Source organism: Pundamilia nyererei, unplaced genomic scaffold (genome assembly GCF_000239375.1).
Source record: "Pundamilia nyererei isolate P.nyererei 1_Seehausen unplaced genomic scaffold, PunNye1.0 scaffold00020, whole genome shotgun sequence".
Classification (NCBI taxonomy): domain Eukaryota; kingdom Metazoa; phylum Chordata; class Actinopteri; order Cichliformes; family Cichlidae; genus Pundamilia; species Pundamilia nyererei.
In genome coordinates, this window is record NW_005187421.1 from 1,573,295 (window position 1) to 1,591,340 (window position 18,046).

The following is an 18,046-nucleotide window of genomic DNA, read 5'->3' on the forward strand; positions in this document are numbered from 1 at the left end:
TGTATCCTAATGAGGACACACTCGCAAGCTCTTCTTTTCAGTCCAACATCAAGGAGAATGCAAGGCATGTTTGACTGTTTTTTTCTTTCTTTCTCCCCATATAATTGAAAAGCCCACATAATGGAATTAACAACATAATTTTAACTGTCCTTTTTGTTACATTGATGTATTATATTACTGCATGACATAAAAACTGTATGTATTAATGACCGAGCTTTGTAATAATGGCCTTACCCGAGGAACAGTGGTAGTGGTTGTCTCTGACATGCTCTCATCCGTCATGCTGGTCTCACTCACATTATCCACTGATGGCTGTTTGTGGAAGCGTTTTCTCGTTCTGAAAAGTAAATATAAAATCTGCACAAGTTATGTATAGAATAATATACACATGGAGAGTTTATCTCACAGAAATATAAAAGGTCAGGTACCTAAAGAAGATTTATATAGGTTATAACAGAAGTTGTGTACTCAAATTCATCATGATGAGAAATGAGTGTCTGTGCTGTGTACTGCCCTTCACAGCATCATTTATCACTGCATTATAAAATAATAATTTCACCACATTTGATTTATTTAATGTTTGTTTCTTAGCTTTCTGCATATCTCACCCCCTGAATGTTGACCAAAGATAATACATCTGAATGTTGTGATAGACCAAGCCGGAGGCCGTGTGTGCATTTACTCTACGTGCTCATAAGTTTCAGTTGTTTCTTTAGACTCTATCTTTGTGTACAGTGTGATTCTGTACTCTCTGTGTGTTTATTACAGGGGAAACCAAACTACCAAACTCAAAAACCGCACAAGTGCACCTGCAGTCAAGTGCAGAAGGCAATTTAAGGCAGAGCTATTGGCGGCCATGTAGCGTTTCCTCTGGGGTCATACCTCACCGGCTCCATTTTGTAGCTGAGAAATGACCTATTTTTATGTGTAATTGCTGTAGAACAAGCTAAACGAACCATGTAATTGAAAGCGTGCCACTTCCACAGGGGAACCAAGAGTGTAAACGTAAGGATGTAGTAGGTAGTGTGCTTTGTAAGTCAAAAGAGTGTAGAATGCCAAACAGCCTTGTCCATAAGCCAGCGAAACAACCATAAAACAAATCAGCTACTTAGAAACATCTCAGGTGGAAATAAAAAGGAGGAGGGGCCACAGTGTGTAGTTTATGCGTGCTCTTCACTCAGCTAACCACTGTTGCATGCTGTCATTTGTTCCACGTGTGATGTGCTCCCTGACCCCCTGCTGTCGTACTGAGAAACCGGCATTACACGCCTCATGCATCTTGGGTTTGATAGACATCTCTAAATGCTGTCAGCTCATTCATTACAGCAGCAGGTCCTCCCTGGTCTATTTTTTGACCATCAGTTAGAAAAAGCATGATCGTCCCTTAAGATGAAGACATGATTCCCATTTTTACCAGTCTAATAAAACCCATACAAATTGAATAGTATATTTAGTATGTTTAGTGAGGAAATAGTTAAATATTCATGGATGTTTTTTCTTTTTCTTTTTAGGAAGTCACTTTTGATCCTTTCACAGCGAATAGCATATCTTGATCATTTTGATTTCCCTACTTTCTTCCTTTTTTATTTTTTTCCATTGTCCTTATTCTTTTTTTTACCCATTGTCTATTCTTTTCCTCCTTCCTTTTTCTCCCCTTTTACTTTTTGCTGCCTCCTTTTTCTCCTTTTCCCTTTTTTCTCTTACCCATAGCAGTAGGTGACACAGGCTGTGATAGAGAGCAAGGAAACGAGGACCACCATGCAGGCTGTAATGACCACGTTCCTCTTCTTCTCCTTTTCAGCCCGCTGAAGCTCCAACCATTCCAGGTCACTGAACTGACATCGTTCCCCCATGTAGCCTGATACACAACTGCATGACAAAAAATCATATCCAGGAATCATTTTTTGTTAACTGCAAACAATTTATATTTTAAGACAAACTTGTTTAAAACACATCCAGTTACTTTATAATTCAAAAACTGTTACTGCTTAAGCAACTGCTTAGTTTTGTGTTTAAATGTTTGGGCTCCCTTGGCAAATTAAATGTAGTTTTTGAAAGACTGGATTGGATTTCATAGAACAGATACACAGGGAAGATTACAGTCACAGGTTTTGGAGTTATATGACATAAGGTTAGTGAAAAAATGGAATTGACTGGCTTCAGTAATAATTCAGTTATTTTGTTTTTCTAATGATCCTCATAATCCTGAGAATCATTGGAAAACACTGGAGGGGAAAAAAAACAGCTACCCCCTCAGTGTGCCAAGGGTACCCCCCGAGAACTCGACAGATCACTGAAAAGGTCAGACAAGCTGGTCCAAAAGTGTGCAGAACTGTCAGCATCCTGGGGCCAATCTTATCCATACCTAGTGCCAGGTTGACATTTCTGCCCACTATCTCAGAGACCAGATACCACTTGGGGGTTCTTCAACTCTTCAACCTGTTTGGGCACTCATAGGCAGTTGTTCTTTTTTTGTTGCTAAATATACGTTTTCATTATAATTTGTATTAAAAATCAAGTAAATATGTTGTCACTGCAAGTGAATGTGTATACATTATCTGCAGCTTTCCACTGAAATTATGAATTATTTTTAAGTCTGTGCATTAGAACTCATAATTTACATTTTTGTTGATCTGATTTGAAGTCGATACTTCATGGACAGAGGTAGACTGTCTCTGCTGTAAACACTTTCGTGAGGCGTGGAACAACAGTGACACCTGCTGCTTGTCAGCTGTCATAAAATACTTTTCACCTAAGTGTTCTTGTCTTAATTAACAGTGGGACTGCATGAATATATCTGAATATTTGAGAAAATATTTGATTATATAATTATTATATTTATATTACAATATTTAATAAAATTTGCCATAATCATATTTCTGTTTAAAAAAAGAGAGACCCTATTGAAGCAAGGCGCCAACAGCAGTATAATAGTAAAATAGCAGCGACAGTACAGAAGTAGCCAAGTATGGAGGTGCTTGGAAATTTTAAGTTAAACTATAAAATCACTGCTTAACACTTTAGTTTAACAATAATTAAAGTAATTTAACCTTGTAACTATTCAGCACCCTGCACAATGTTGCATAAAACCAAAGAATATTTGTTGTATTTTGTGTCTTGGGTCGATCTTTTTAACCAGTTGCTTAAAGCCGTGCATGTCCACCATGTAACTGCATTATTTCCATCCATCATCAGCTCTTCCTGTCATATGGAGTGCACTTAGTTAGTGCACCAGCAAAGATTGGTTGAGTCATTTGTTTACATTTAGGTTGCTAATATCAACTCCTTTGTAGTAAGGCTATACTTGATGGTATGTTTTTGCCTCTTTTAAGATACCTTTTTTGGTTTTCACCTTAAACTGTAACAGTTTTATTTCATATTTTTCAAATTGCTAGGTATTGTTGGATGTTGTTTAAGTCTTGCTCTCAGTGGGAAACAAGACATGACTTGTTTCCCTGTTGTGCACACTAGGGGATTTTAAAGAGTTTTGCTCCAATACAATGGTATTATGATTTGACACTTATATCATGTAATAATTTATAATTGCAGTATTGTACATGATGTGGTATCGCACAGCCCTAATATGAATATCGTGAGCCCTTCTTTGAAAAACAAACAGTTATGAGGGGTGGGATGGGGTCATGGGTCAAGTAGAAGGACAAGCGGGTTTATTTACTTGCAGGCATAAGAGTCCAATTCAGGAAAGTAGAAGCAAACACCATGGTACAGACAGTAGGTCTCATAGGTTGCAGGACAACTCTCTGCATTTCCGTTGTGGCGTTTGGTGGTAACATCAGCAGAGGTACCAGGTGTCACCCATGGTGATGTGGACTCCAACTCTAGAGAGAATTGAAGATATAAGTTCATTAAATTAGATTCATTTTCTACTGCTTAAAAGAGATGGCTCATATAAACACTGTATTCAATCTAAATTAACTATCTGATTTCACAGATAAGATAATGATAGACGATGAGAACGTGCCAATACGGCCCAGGATATGTTAACAAAAGGAAACGATCACCTCGACATGTCTGCCCATCGCTGTAGTATCCAGCCAGGCACTTGCAGTAGTATTTCCCTGCAGTGTTTTGACATTCTTCATTTTTGTCACAGTTGTAGATTCCCAGGTTACACTCATCAATATCTAGGACAAAAATAGGAGCAGTAAGTTGTAACCTAAAATTTTACCAAATAAGAAGAATCATAAGCTTCGAAAAAATGTTGTGACATTATTTACTAGCTAAATAAAATGTAATTACTGTTTGTTTTTTTTAAATCCTCCATAACCTGGCCTGGTACAGTGAAAAAAGTTACGTTTTTATTAATTTAACAAAGTTGCCACACTATGTCTTTTCGATGCTTCCTACTTTGCAAACAAACTCAGCTGATAATCTCAAAACACTTCAACTGGTCTGCAAGGAAACGATAGGAGGAATTACTGGATGGTTTTAGGACTTTTTGAACATTTTGACTTTTTCCATTAAGGCTTATCTTGAATAATACCATTACCTTTACTTTCAGAGCAACCCTACCTCTGAATTTTATTTCAAAATCCAAAACTCAGTTCTGCTAGATCCCTGCTACTGTAGGTGAGATTAAAAAAAAGCTCACTTGTATCAAATGTAATCCCGTAAGCTTATTTCAGGGTCTGTTACCTCATCTCTCTAATGCATATTCCCAGTATAATTGAAGGTATACTCACCCACACATAACTGTCCATCACCTGTGAAACCTTCTTGACATAAACAGTTTGGGTGACCAGAATTCAGCAGGCATTGTGCATTCACATCGCAGCGGAGTGAGTAGCACTCATTCTGGTCTGACAGAGAGGGGGCATATGCAAACGTAACATTTAGGCTGGGCAAGATATTGAGTGGATAGAACGCCTTTCAAGGTGCACTGTTACCTGAAATCATTTTGTCGGTGAAGAAAGTTGGCTGGCTGCTTACATCTGAGTGAAAATCAATCTCCTCTTTATCAGTTGTCAGTGGCAAGCTCGCAGTATTAAATGTTTTGTTTTTCAGAGGTGTTAAATCAACTGATCCACTGTTTCCATATTCTATAAAATTAATACATAAAGAAAACATTCAAATTTATCATCACATTACACTGTGTAGAAAAGAACACAGGATACATCACCTGCTGTTCCATTTGAAGCGTCAACAGACAAGCAAGTTTTTCCATCAGCTGATAGGATATAGTGTGAGAAACAAGAGCAGTGGGCAAAACCCACCTTGCTTTCACACACCTGGGAACAACCTCCATTCAGGTGAAGGCACATATCTGCCCCTAAAAAACAGGACAGAAGTATAAGCCCAGGAATTCTTTAGAACTGATGGATGCTGTGTGCCACTTGTTTTTGTTATTGGCACATGTGTCCAATCTGCATGTATCTAAATATGCATGGCACTTGTTTTTTTAGATCATTGTAATCATGGTTGTTCCTCTGTACCTGGCTTAGCAAGGGGATGAACTACAACAATAGATGCTGGTTGCACCATGCTCCCTTGGATCCATTGCAATGTTTTCCCAGTCCGCTTATGCACACTGGTCAGCTGGTGGCGTTCCTGATCAGAGATCCAGAGCCTGTCTTCAAATAGTGCAAGATCAAAAGGTTGGCCTGGAACAAATTAGGGCAGACGGCAAGAAAATCTGAGTTGACTCAGTAATTCCAGGTGAGAGGCGCTTGTGTTCAGCTGTGAATGCAGTGATACTGGTTAAACGGGATTTTCTCACATTTGAATTGTGGATGATGCTATGAATGAGAAAGTTAACTTAAGAAGAGGTATACTTTTGCCATTTGAGTCAAGATTAGTAGGACAGCTGTACTATATCAGTTATACTTAGTATTAATTATCTGTCATATATCCTAGAGTAACTTATCATATATTAACTTACATATTCATTTTACAACTATGAAATTCTTATTCCCCATGCATTTATATCTGCTTTTTTAGATATATACATTTCACATAAACCTCACCTACTTGGTTCTTTGACAGGACTCGTCGATCTGAACCATCCAGGGCGGCAGTCTCTATTGTGCCTTTCCTCTGATCACACCAGAATACTCGGTCCTCTGTGAAGTCAATTGTCAGGCCAGTGGGCGACACAAGGTTGGTCCTAGCAATGACAGCACGGTCTCTCCCTTCCAGGGAGGAACATTCCACCACAGGATGGGTCCCTATGTCAGTCCAGAATAACTTCCTCAAAAAGTTAAAAGAAAGAAATAGAGAGCAAGTGGTACACAAAGTTATTAAACCACCTGTTTACAGTGCTTAACAAATTCTATTAGACCATCTGTGATAAAAAGAAAACAAAAATACAAATATTTTAGAAATCTGAAAAAACTGAACCGAATTCATGTCTTTTAAACCCAAACTGGACTACTCTGAGAAGTCTTCAGTTGTTCAAGCATAACAGTCAACCTCTAAAACTAATTTTCAGGCATGCAAATAAATAACTGTAATTTGGCATCTTATTCAAAAAATAATGATGTGCTTTACTGCATTGTATGCTTTTTTTGTAAAACAATAAATTTGAAGATATAATTTAATAATTTTAGTTTGGTGGTGGTCTAATAAATTTGTTAAGCACTGTATATACAAATCATCTATATCTTTTTGTGATATTCATTGTTACAAAAATATTTTGTTTAAAATTTAATTAAAACATGACCTTTATTGGCCAGATCACGGTGAGATTATATACTCACTATCCATTTTGTTAGGTATATCTCTTTAACCAATTTTTAATGTAAATATTTAATATTTATTGTTTCAGAAACTCTTCATTTTCTGGGATTTCCCCACACAAACATCTCAAGGGGTGAAAAATGAAATTAAAGAGCAATTTACTCCACAAAATGGGCAACTGAAGACTGGAAAACATTACCTGGTGTCTTGGTTTATGCAGCTACAGCCAGATGAATGGTCAGAATTTAGTGTAAGCAGCATGAAAGCATGAATCCATCCTGCCTTGTAGCAACAATTCAAGCTGCTTGTCGTGTAATGGTGTGGGGTAGTATTTTCTTGGTGCACTTTGGGACCAACTCAGCATTGTTGTCAACATCTTTTGCTGTTAGCCATGTGGCTCCTTATATGACCACAGCATACTCATCTTCTAATGCTAGTTTTCATGCGTCAGGGGCTTCGTGTGTGGATGAGAGGAAGGGAACCAAACGCAGGACTCACGGTGAGGGTTGATGGAGTTTATTATAACGAACGGATGAGCAGAGCATAAGATGACTGGCAGACTGAAATGACTGAACTGGCTGGCTGGACTGGACACACGTGCGAAGTAGACAACATCAATGACAAGACGGTGAACAGAAGGAAACTGAGGACTTAAATACCCTGACTGATGATGATGACAATTGGAGACCGGTGAGTACACAGCTGAACATAATCCGACTAATGACACAGGAAGCGGAACTAGAACATAATGCGCAGAGACTGACAAAGGGCTGACATCATAAAACAGGACATGTGTACATATGGAAACTAAACAGAGAACATGACTAAACTGAAAACACTGGGTCAACGACCCAGGAACCCTGACACACTGAGTTCATTGTACTCAATGACTTCTATGGTCCATCCAGTACAGCATCTTAGGGATGTGGTGAAATTGGAGATTCAAATCTGTAGCAAGTGTATGATGCTAACATACTGTAACAATATGAACCAAAATCTGTGGTTAGTGCTTCCAGCTTGGTAAAACTGTGCCATGAGGAGGCAAGGCAGTTCTAAAGACAAATGGGGGTAAAAAATCGGGTTCAAACTGGCAATAGCAAGGTGTACCTAATGAACTAACTCTGGTGAGTGTTAGTCAAAGTTAATCAAACTGCTTGGTAATTATTAATGTGGTATTTGTTGTTTATTGATTAGTCTTTAGTCAATTGTATTGGTGAAAGAGTGATGCATATGGCTATACTCACTTTGCAAGAGGATGAACTGCGATTCCTCTTGGCTTTTCCAGACCTTTTCTCACAATAGTTTCCCTGTGAAGTCCATCCAAGGTACTGCAATCAACAGTTGACTGACTGAGGGGCAAAATATGTGCATGTAGAAGTTTAATTTCCCCAGTGTCAGTTATTTCCTGATGAAGTTCATTCAGATTAAAAGAGATTAAGAAAGCTGGGTGTGACCTAAACGATAAACTTTAGATAGACAATTGAATAGAACTAGAAAGCAAACATCTACTAACAGCAAATGACCAGCACTTTATGAAGAAACCGTTTTCATTGTGTAATTCTTACACACACTGCACACCTTTTATCCGTCCAGTACATCTTGCGATGAACCCAGTCAACTGCAAGCCCCTCTGGTGAATCCAAACCATCAGAGATGAGAATGTTTCTTGGGCCACCTTTTATGTCAACTCGCTCAATTGTTTTCTGGCTTGTACTTGCAAAGTACACCTTTAAATGCAAAATATATCATTTATGAATACTTGCATTTATAATATAAATATGAATAATTATATAATATAAACTGGAAGGAAAACATGTGGATCATTGTCCAAACAAGCATAATGAGGTAATAGTAAGGGGCATGCATTACAGTGCTTGTCCACTGGGGGACACTGCAGATCCATAGCAGAATCATTTCCTGATTTAACTCAATTCTCTTACAATGAGTCATTCGACCTTATACTCATACTCTTGGAACACTTTCCATCTTACATTGTTCTGGACAGGGTCATAGTCTAAAGCTACGATTATTCCTCTGGGCTCCTCTGCCAAGATTTGATCCACAGTGCCATCAGGGTTAATTCTCCGGACATCTACTAGATTAGCAACTAGTAGATAAGATGGAGGTCCTGGAGAAAAATATAAGAAAATACAGTGTTTCGTGGTCAAATGCACTGCAGCTTTCACCTTGTGTTTTTTGACTTTTGCATTGGAAACAGATGCAAAAAGGTAGACGGTGTGTGTGTCTTTGTGGGCACATGTAGCTCAGCTATCTGCTATGCCATTGTTTGACTCACCAGTTGCAATGCAGTGCTTGCCATCTTGGTGGAGCTGGTAGCCAGGCAGACAGCCACACTCCCAGCTTACAGGGGTGACAGGGTTGCAGAGCTGACTGCATCCTCCTCTATCTGCAGATGAACAGCCTGGAACCATGAAAAACAATGTGGGCACAGCTAAGCTTATGAATTTGTTAAAATTCAACAGACCTTTGCTTAGTTGCAGTATTTACTCTTAACACAAAATTATGTTGTGTCAACACTGGTTCTGGCATCAGATTTCACTGTAATCCAGTTTATCCATTGCAAAATAAATCATATGCATAAAAAAGTTAATCATTTTAATTATTATATTCTAAACTGATGCAAGATATTGGCCCACAATAAACTGAAAGTATTACAACAGTTACTACACTGTTGCACATTCATCTCTTTGATCCATCTATCCTCAGTTTGACCACATCAACTCAACTCTTATTCATGAAATATTTATACAGTCTTGGCTCCAAATCACAAAGTAGGCACTGTATCTGCTGCTTAGTTTTTTGGAAATGAGCAACCAATATGTTCCATTAAACTGTCATTCAGTCAGTTGATAGATTCATGCTATTGTTCCTTTTCTTTTATTACGATGCTATAGTTAAAATGTAAACGTAATGGGAAACTGAATCCAGTATGTGTATACTCTGCATGTTAGCCATATACTATAAGGTTAGTGTTGTAAATGAGAATAATATGAACGCTACATTTTTTTTACTAAGTGTATTTATATAATTTTTTAATAAAAGGTAGATTTTAGTATTGGAACATGGGGCAAAGTGGTGTAATACTGGCCATACCAGTACATGTTTGTCCATCCTCCTGTAGTATAGATCCCTCAGGGCAAACACAGACAGCACCATTTCCTGTTGACAGGCACTCATTGCCGCACTTTGTCATATTCCTTTCACATGGTATGATTTCTGTAATAGAAAAAAGACAGTTCTATCAAAAATAAAAACAAGAAATCTTTGATTTTTAACAATAAAATAACAATTAAAAAATAAAAGAAAAAAAATCAAATGGATTTGATTCATGTAGATTAACATAAAGATTACATGAACTTCAACTCAAACTGATGTGAGTTAATTACATTTTTTTTACAGTCATTCATAGTGCCAATAAAGGCAACGTGATGCTCCATGTAAATAAAATAGACTTGAGTCTATTTTTGGGCCAGCAGACTGTGGATCAGCCGGATGGACAGCAAGCTTCTTAGCCCCTGTTCTGGTAAAATCCTTTGATGAAGTCAGCTCTAATCCTATCAAAATAGTGGAAAGTGTGATAAGAAAGTCAAACCCAAACACTGAGGGTGATGTAATGCTAGTTAAAAGGCACATGGGGTCTCCTGTACCAGAGATCCTGAGGTGAGTATGTACCAGTACTAAAAAGCAGTAGATAAATGTGACGTTTAAGTTTTCTATGTATTATATTATAAGACTCATGATTTACTCATTTACTCAAGTGTCTATCGTTTTATTTATGCTGCAGAATTATAAGAATAAAGTATAAATCGTGTAAAGATGTATGAGAGGACACAAGTGGCCATCATCATAAGTGAATCATAACACAAGTCATTTAAGTTTTATCTTACTGAGAACATTATCATTTATTGTATAATGTGATATTTTATTGGTTTTTTTCTGCATTTATTTCATATATAGGTTTTGTACAGTAAACAATAGGATAGTTTATTCTTCTTATCATGGCTAAATTTATTTCAGATCTTTTTATAGTCTTCCATTAAACCTTTCAGTTAGGCCAGAAACGCTCCATGTCAACAGTGCATGTGGTAAAACTACTGCTTTTTCATTTTTTTGTCTTTATATAGAACAATTAAAAATGGCACTTCAAGTAGGTAAATAACTACAGTTCTTCTGTCGTCTGTGCAACCAAGTAAACTCTGTTGTAATCTCCATTGTCTAACCTGCTGCTTGGCTCTATGTTTGTTTCATACTGGACCTTGGCAAAGGTTGTCAGCTAAGCAGCTTAGAAAGACAAAGCTGCTGACCAGATATGTTCCCTACTGCAAATGTCACCTCATCATCTAATCTCATTGTCTGTGAACTTTTCCTGTTGTCTTGAGCATATTGCTGTGAGAGTAGAAAAGAGATTATGATCTGACTATAAAAATATACTTTTTTTAAAAAAAGTTTTACTATATCTTGAAATTAAAAAAACAGAAACTATAAATGTTTGAAAAAATGTCAAAAATCATCAAATTTAAGTCAGTTAAAGTAAAAATAAAATGTAATAAAATAAAATCCAAGTTTATTTAACTAAATAATTATTTCTTATACATGACCTTGACAAATGAACTTTTAGCTGAAAGCAAAAAATAACTTGTGTTATCGTGATATCCTTTGTTCTACCTGATCGTCTCAGTGCTCTTAAATGTTTAGAAGTTTCAGTGTTTTGTTTTGACCCAAGTGACCTAACACACAATTGTCAGTTTCACATATATCTAGTCTGTCTTGAGGCCTGTGACCCTCAAGCCTTCTAGGGTCAAAGTAGTATCTGGTAGATAAATGCCACCTTTGACAGCAGCACAAAGAAGATCTGCAACCCAAGCTTTAGTCATGTTCAGATCTTGAATATACATTTTACTTGTTTTTTTTTCTATTTTCACTGTAAAACACATGACAAAGCTATATTGATATTATAAACATAGTTATACTTTACCTTGGCATGTTTTCCTGTCTGGTAAGAGGGCATATCCTTTAGGACAGGTACAGAAATAAGATCCAGGAATGTTCTCACAACCAAGCGAGCAGCCATGATTCCAGTGGGCACATTCATTTACATCTATGGTACACACAGACAAAGATGGTAATATTTTTTGCAAGTAGATGCTAATATTTATGTTTTCTGTGCTTTATATATAAGTCCTTTTAATTGTGGCTGTCCCCTGTAACAGTGATCCCTGCTAGTACTAGGTTTGACCCCTTTGGGCTTCAGAAGTGCCTTAAGTATTCGTGGCACAGATTCAACAACATGCTTTCTCAGAGAATTTGGGCCATGCTATCATGATACCATCATTCAGTTGTTGCAGATCTGTTGGCTGCACATCCACGATGCCAGTCTCCCAATCCACCACATCCTAAAGGTGCTCTTCTAAATTGAGACTGGTGACTGTAGTGGGCTTTCAGCTGAACTGAATGGTAATGTTTATGAAACTGATTTGAGATGATTTGAGCTTTGTGACATGTTACATTATCTTGCTAGAAGCAGCCATCAGAAGTTGGGTACATTGTGGTCATACAGGAATAGAGATGGTCAATGGTGTTTGAACAATGAAGTTGGTACTAAGGACCAAAGAACACCAAGAAAATATCCCCAATGCTGTTACACCATCCACAGCCTTGAACACTGATAGAAGACAGGATGACTCTATGTTGGCTTTCATGTTATTTATCCCAAATTCTGACCCTACTAATGTCATCAGATCAGGAAGTCTTCTACTGTTCAGTGTCTAGTATCCTTCTTTTCCTATTCTTAGCTGATTAAAGTAGCTTCCAGTGTTATTCTGACTGAAGTAAAAATGTGTTTTTGCTGGTGCTTATTTTAATACCAACCTTTACAGTAAGTGCCTTCCATACTGAGAACAAAACCTTCACTGCACTGACAAACGCCTTGGTCTGCCAAACTGGAACAGACGTTAACACAGTTGCCACCTTGGTCATCACAACCTGTTGGAAGTGATTGCTTGATACATTATCTAGAATATAAACACAATTCATTTAACTAAGAAGAACTTTAAATGTATGATAATGTTGAGCTGTAACCTGGAAATGGTGATAGCGGGTCTGCTGTTGGCTGATTAAGTGGATGCACGATCTTGATATCAACTGGAGGTTTACCCATTTGTTTTATGTTAACAACACGTGGCTCTCCACCAGTGTACTTGTTTACTTGTTTTATAACCCGAGACTCAGAATCGGTGTAGTATATGTGCTCCAGAAAAACAGATATTCCAACTGAATGAGACCTGATAAAAAAGAAGACATAATGAGTGGCTTTCGACTGGCTTATTTGATCATTTACATCAACACTCTGATCTACATTTTCTTTATTAACAAAGTTAAAGGATGAGTAACAAATTGTATTTTTACTAAATACTCACTGAAGTGGAAGATTCATGGTGTGTAGGGCGTTCCCATTGTAATCACAAGAGGCAATGGCACTTTCTCCTTGTGGCCCAAACTGAACCCAGAACAGTCTTTTGTCTACTCGGTCAATCGACAGTGCTCTCAGTTGTTCAGTTATCTTAATTAGTGTCATTTTCATCTGTCCTGTGACATCAGACCTTTGGATACTTGGAGACATCCCCCCAGATAACCAAAACAGAAACCTGCAATATGCATGTTTTGGGGGAAAAAAAAGGTTTTGCAATGAGCCTTTCCAAAATATTTTTTTCTGAAGTTAGCTTTGCATCTGTTATGAAATATGGAAACTTAGTTGCTTCCAGTAAGGGCACTGCTTAGACATTTCCTCATATGTTAAGCCTGCCAAATCAGGAGACTCATAATTCTTTTGCCTCAAACTCATTTTTGGTAATGCTTAATAAACTGTAGCCCAATTGAATTAAAGCCTGAGAGAAGTGTACGATAATAAGTTATGTAAAAAGCAATTTAAATATGCTCTTGGCACTTTTTAATCATGAAAAATGTTTTTAAATGAAATTATTCAGTGTTGCTTATCCATCAGGCCAAACTGAAGGGAAGTAAATTCCTACTGCTGTCCTTGATCAGAGGTATATGAGAGTCAGTCAGTCAATTTTTATATCATTTAATCCTTCCATATAGTATCGGAAGGATCAAATGAAAAACAGCAAACAAAACAAAAAACTGCTGTCATTATGACATCTGCATAGATTACCTATTAGAGGGGTCAACGCTTATAGAATTGGGCTGGGTCAAGTGTCTTAAAAGAGTCCTCTGTTTCTTCCCATTTATATCGATTCTCTTTACTTCCCCCTTTTCTCCACTTGTCCAGTATACGCTGTTCCAAATCCAGTCCACTGCGAGGCCAGAGATGTGTTTGTCATATGAATACAGTTTCTGCAAAAGAAGCATTCATAATTAATCATTTTAAATCTGCGGCTCTGAAAGTTTCCAGAACAATGCAGGATAACATTAACATTAAACAATTTAATTATGGTAATTACAGTTTCTGAAAGATCTTTTAAAAGCCTCCAAATTAACTGCTGTACTAATTAGGTTATTAAAAATTCCTAAATCATTAAAAGTGATCCTAAGCTGCTGGTTAGCTTTGGGGGTATTAAGTCTTATTAGCGCTATATTCCATACTTTGACATTTCAAATTGGGGACCTTGGAAGTTTCTTTGTTAGAAGATCAAAAATGATTCAGAAAAGCACATATAAAGCAGATCACGTTACTTCCATTATACTTAGAAACATTAAGGAAAATAGGTCTGCTGTTGTTTATTTTACTGGTTTAAAGAATGTGTTTGTTGGGACTTTTAGAGTGACTTTTCTAAAGTGTGTGAAACGTTGGTCAGACTGTGAGCACATTATAAGTAGTTTTATGCAAATATTTGGTAGTTTTGTATCTTAACATTGTTATGGAATCTACTTGTAAATTAAGACAAAACACAAAAATAATTTAAATATCAAATTTTCTTGTGTTGTCATCCAAAGGATATACTAAGTAGTAGTACGTAAAATGTTTTAAAACTTGCAAAATAACCTGTCATTTTATAATTCAGCAATTTGTAATAAAATGGTGCACACCCTTTTAGTCTAGCATGGAAATAAAAAGGCTTTCACTAATAAGTTACACACACAGGAAAACAATCAAACAGAGAAAAAGTCCACTTACACTGGGGCGCAGTTACATAATCACCTGTTTGTGTGCTCCTTTCACAGATGCTTTGTAGATGACCCCAGTGTGCCTGTCAACCCAGTAAACTCTCTGTTCTTTGAAATGAAAGTCAAGCAGGATAGAGCTTCCGACGCCAGGCACAAGCCTTCTCTGATTCTTGCCATTAAGACCCATCCGATGAATAGCTTTACCATGGCCAAATATCAGGAAAGGCTGTGAAGCTTAGCAAATCATTACACACGTTATTAAAGTTTAAAATTTACAGTGAAGATCATTTGAACGCCTTACTTTTGTAAAAATAATATCTTAAGTAAACACAGTTGTATAATGACTCAACAATATTTAGATTCAGTGACTAATGATTCTGTGAGGTTTACAATAACAGACTAAAATGCCATTATATAAAATATAAAAATTATATAATTGCAAACATTTAGCATTTTTAATTAATAGGAAATTCACAAAAAAGTCACAAATCACGCCACATTTTAAATTTTTTATAATTTTCACAGTGAATGAGCATATTTACTTTCTTATCTTAACCAAATAAATCCACAGTATATATAGGTAACTATGGCAGCATTTGACGTTTCAATAGCTCCTGCCTCCCTCTTTGTGTCGCTGCTGTTGTCGTTCAATTTGGCACATTATTTGATTTAAAAAACCTATTCATCCCTGCAATGGGAAGTTCAAGGCAACCACAGCTGCCTCTGTGTAAAACCTCATCCCTTAGCAACAAATAGCTTTTGCTTTTTCCTTTGACTCTGACAATACTCTGCAATGAATGAAGGGGAAGGCAGTTAGTGTCCTCTAAAAGGTTTTTGATTCAGGTCACAACATCACTCTGGGATTCTGCTGGGAAGTTATGATCAACAATGATATTTCTACATATTCTGATTTTGTATATTGGATGATTGCTGTACATTTGTTGTCAGATAAATGTAGCTGTCCTAGAACTAAACTTTATTTTTTTACTCTTGGAGCGAGCAATGACATTGGCAAGGTAATGACACTGTCATATGCAACCATAGACGCCGCTCTTAACTCTGTGGAATGAAGAAAACAATGAGCAAAACCAGACAAACAACATAATGAAATGTCTGCCATTGCTAATGAGTTGCTAGGATGCATCCTGCTGAATCACTGATTGACAAGTTCACTGGAAGGTCAGTATGATTCTTGACTCAGCTTTGTCACTTGGACTTATTTGTGAACTCTAACACAAAATATACTACAATTCATCAATTCTTCATTGATTTACTATTTTGCATTGATGTAACTTGTATTTAATGGCATTTCAGATGATAATTCAGTTCACGTAGTTACAGACTAGTTACCTATAAAAACAAAGAAATGCAAGAATATGAAAAAAAGAATTGTTAACTCTGCAATAAACATCACTATACAGTAACTAAAATGATTGGGCTAAATAACAATATACACTATAACATGAAATTGTTGAAAGATCTTGTCACATATTTGATTTTAGCTGAGGTGCTAGTATTATATGGTAGCACTGGATTTGCAGTCCTGTTGAATCAATAATGACTAGTTATTTAATTATTAATTAATTAATTGTATTAACTAAAAAAAATGCTATAATAATAATACTATTATATTATTGCTTGAAGGTCATGCCATACATTTTGTTTTACCACACAAAATAAATTAAAGTTACCATTTAAACGATTGCAGCCATATCACATACCTCTATTAGCATCCCCAAATACACGCTGAAAACAGTGATGATATTTAAGGAATATGTAGTGTAGTAGAACATAGTTTCTAGTTTCATGCACAGTGTTTGGGCAACAGATTTATGTAGCTCAGGTGAAAAGGTCCTGTTATGACTCTGCTTTGCACCTGTATTCCTAAAAATCTGTGCTGCCGGATCAGCGCATGATGTTCTGTAGCTGACTTCTGTTTGGTAGACAGGAGTGTTATTATTTTTTGGATGAAAATCACAGTACTGCACTTAATATTTTATGTCCTGCTGAGATGTGGGTTTTTTGGTCATCACCATTTGTATTTTTGAAGTAACGTCTCTGTGGTACTCCACAAAAACTCAACCTGAGATACACCCACACAAACACAGTCTGGCTTAGTACAGTGCCAAGTCTGCCAAGTTCACTTTGCTGTACCGCCTACTGTAGCATGTTTAATGCAAGCAACATGTTTGGTTCTACTTGATTACATTTTTTTTAAACTAAGCATCATTCCAGTACTGAATAGCAGCTGTTGCATGAATGCTTTATATCCATGTGGAGTACAGAAGAACTTGTGTAACTGAAATTACAACCCAAGACACTAATTTCACTAATTTTTAGGACACAAAGTGTTATACAGTGAACAATCACACTTTTTAATATTAAATAAATATTTATTTGTAATATCTGTCTTTAAATCTAAGCTAGTTCATTTTCTATCATGATATGTATTTTAGAAATCGTTGTTTTGAAGTGAAAAGACCACACAGACAGCAGTACACTTCAACATTACTTCTTCCAGTACGGTCAGTTGGGACTGTTGGTTAGGAGAGGTTTCATACTCACCCGTACAGCTGCTGTTGCTCCCTGCTTGCAATAGGTGCTCATCCCAACATGTCGTACCGAGCAGCAAGGCTCCAGCGGTTTGCATCATAAAATAGATCAATATTACTGTTATCATTGCCTCGGGCATAATCCTGCACTTTGTCCCTGCTGGTCTTCTTCACTCTTTCTCAAGCATTCCCACTATCAGCACTGGCCCACAAAAATTCTCCAGGATTACGTACTGTAGGTTTGTGGACTCTTAGCATCCTTTGTCTAATGCTTTAAAGCTAGTAAGAGAGTGGAGCTTTACATACCCGTGGATGTCACACTAAAGGGAATGCAAAACCCTACTGAGATAGAGAATAAGGGGGTAATGCTGTCAGTGCAGTGTTGAACCCAGAAAAAAAAATGTTTGGATCCTGCTCAGTCCCTACTTTGGGCCCCTGGGCTGCCAGTCTGTTTTGGAAGCAAAGATTGAAATTCCTAACACCCCCATGGTAAATTTTGCACATGCAAGTCCAGCAATGGTGCAAGATCTTCTAGAATTTGCAGTTCAGTGCTCCAACAGAATGTGGGATATTCAAGAAATGAGGCAGGGACGAAAAAAGGTCCCACATGATAACAACTTATTAGCCTTCTCCCCACCCCCTTACATGTGTGC

The 18,046-nt window shown here is 37.0% G+C and overlaps 1 protein-coding gene across 1 annotated transcript in view; it reads right to left on the reverse strand.

Annotated features, from left to right (window-relative positions):
• egf (epidermal growth factor) overlaps positions 1-17,954 on the reverse strand; it is a 21,134-nt gene extending 3,180 nt beyond the window's left edge. The window contains exons 1-21 of the mRNA XM_005726478.1: positions 17,407-17,954; positions 14,876-15,075; positions 13,889-14,070; positions 13,134-13,361; positions 12,796-12,998; positions 12,586-12,699; positions 11,693-11,815; positions 9,811-9,933; positions 8,993-9,118; positions 8,688-8,824; positions 8,275-8,423; positions 7,941-8,045; positions 5,985-6,208; positions 5,454-5,621; positions 5,141-5,290; positions 4,908-5,060; positions 4,704-4,820; positions 4,023-4,145; positions 3,677-3,839; positions 1,705-1,869; positions 235-337 (exon numbers count right to left, since the gene is read on the reverse strand). Of these exons, the coding sequence (XP_005726535.1) occupies positions 235-337; positions 1,705-1,869; positions 3,677-3,839; positions 4,023-4,145; positions 4,704-4,820; positions 4,908-5,060; positions 5,141-5,290; positions 5,454-5,621; positions 5,985-6,208; positions 7,941-8,045; positions 8,275-8,423; positions 8,688-8,824; positions 8,993-9,118; positions 9,811-9,933; positions 11,693-11,815; positions 12,586-12,699; positions 12,796-12,998; positions 13,134-13,361; positions 13,889-14,070; positions 14,876-15,075; positions 17,407-17,533 (3,183 nt within the window). The 5' untranslated portion in view covers positions 17,534-17,954. The remainder of the gene's footprint in view (positions 1-234; positions 338-1,704; positions 1,870-3,676; positions 3,840-4,022; positions 4,146-4,703; positions 4,821-4,907; positions 5,061-5,140; positions 5,291-5,453; positions 5,622-5,984; positions 6,209-7,940; positions 8,046-8,274; positions 8,424-8,687; positions 8,825-8,992; positions 9,119-9,810; positions 9,934-11,692; positions 11,816-12,585; positions 12,700-12,795; positions 12,999-13,133; positions 13,362-13,888; positions 14,071-14,875; positions 15,076-17,406) is intronic.
• Between the last annotated feature and the right edge of the window lie 92 nt (positions 17,955-18,046).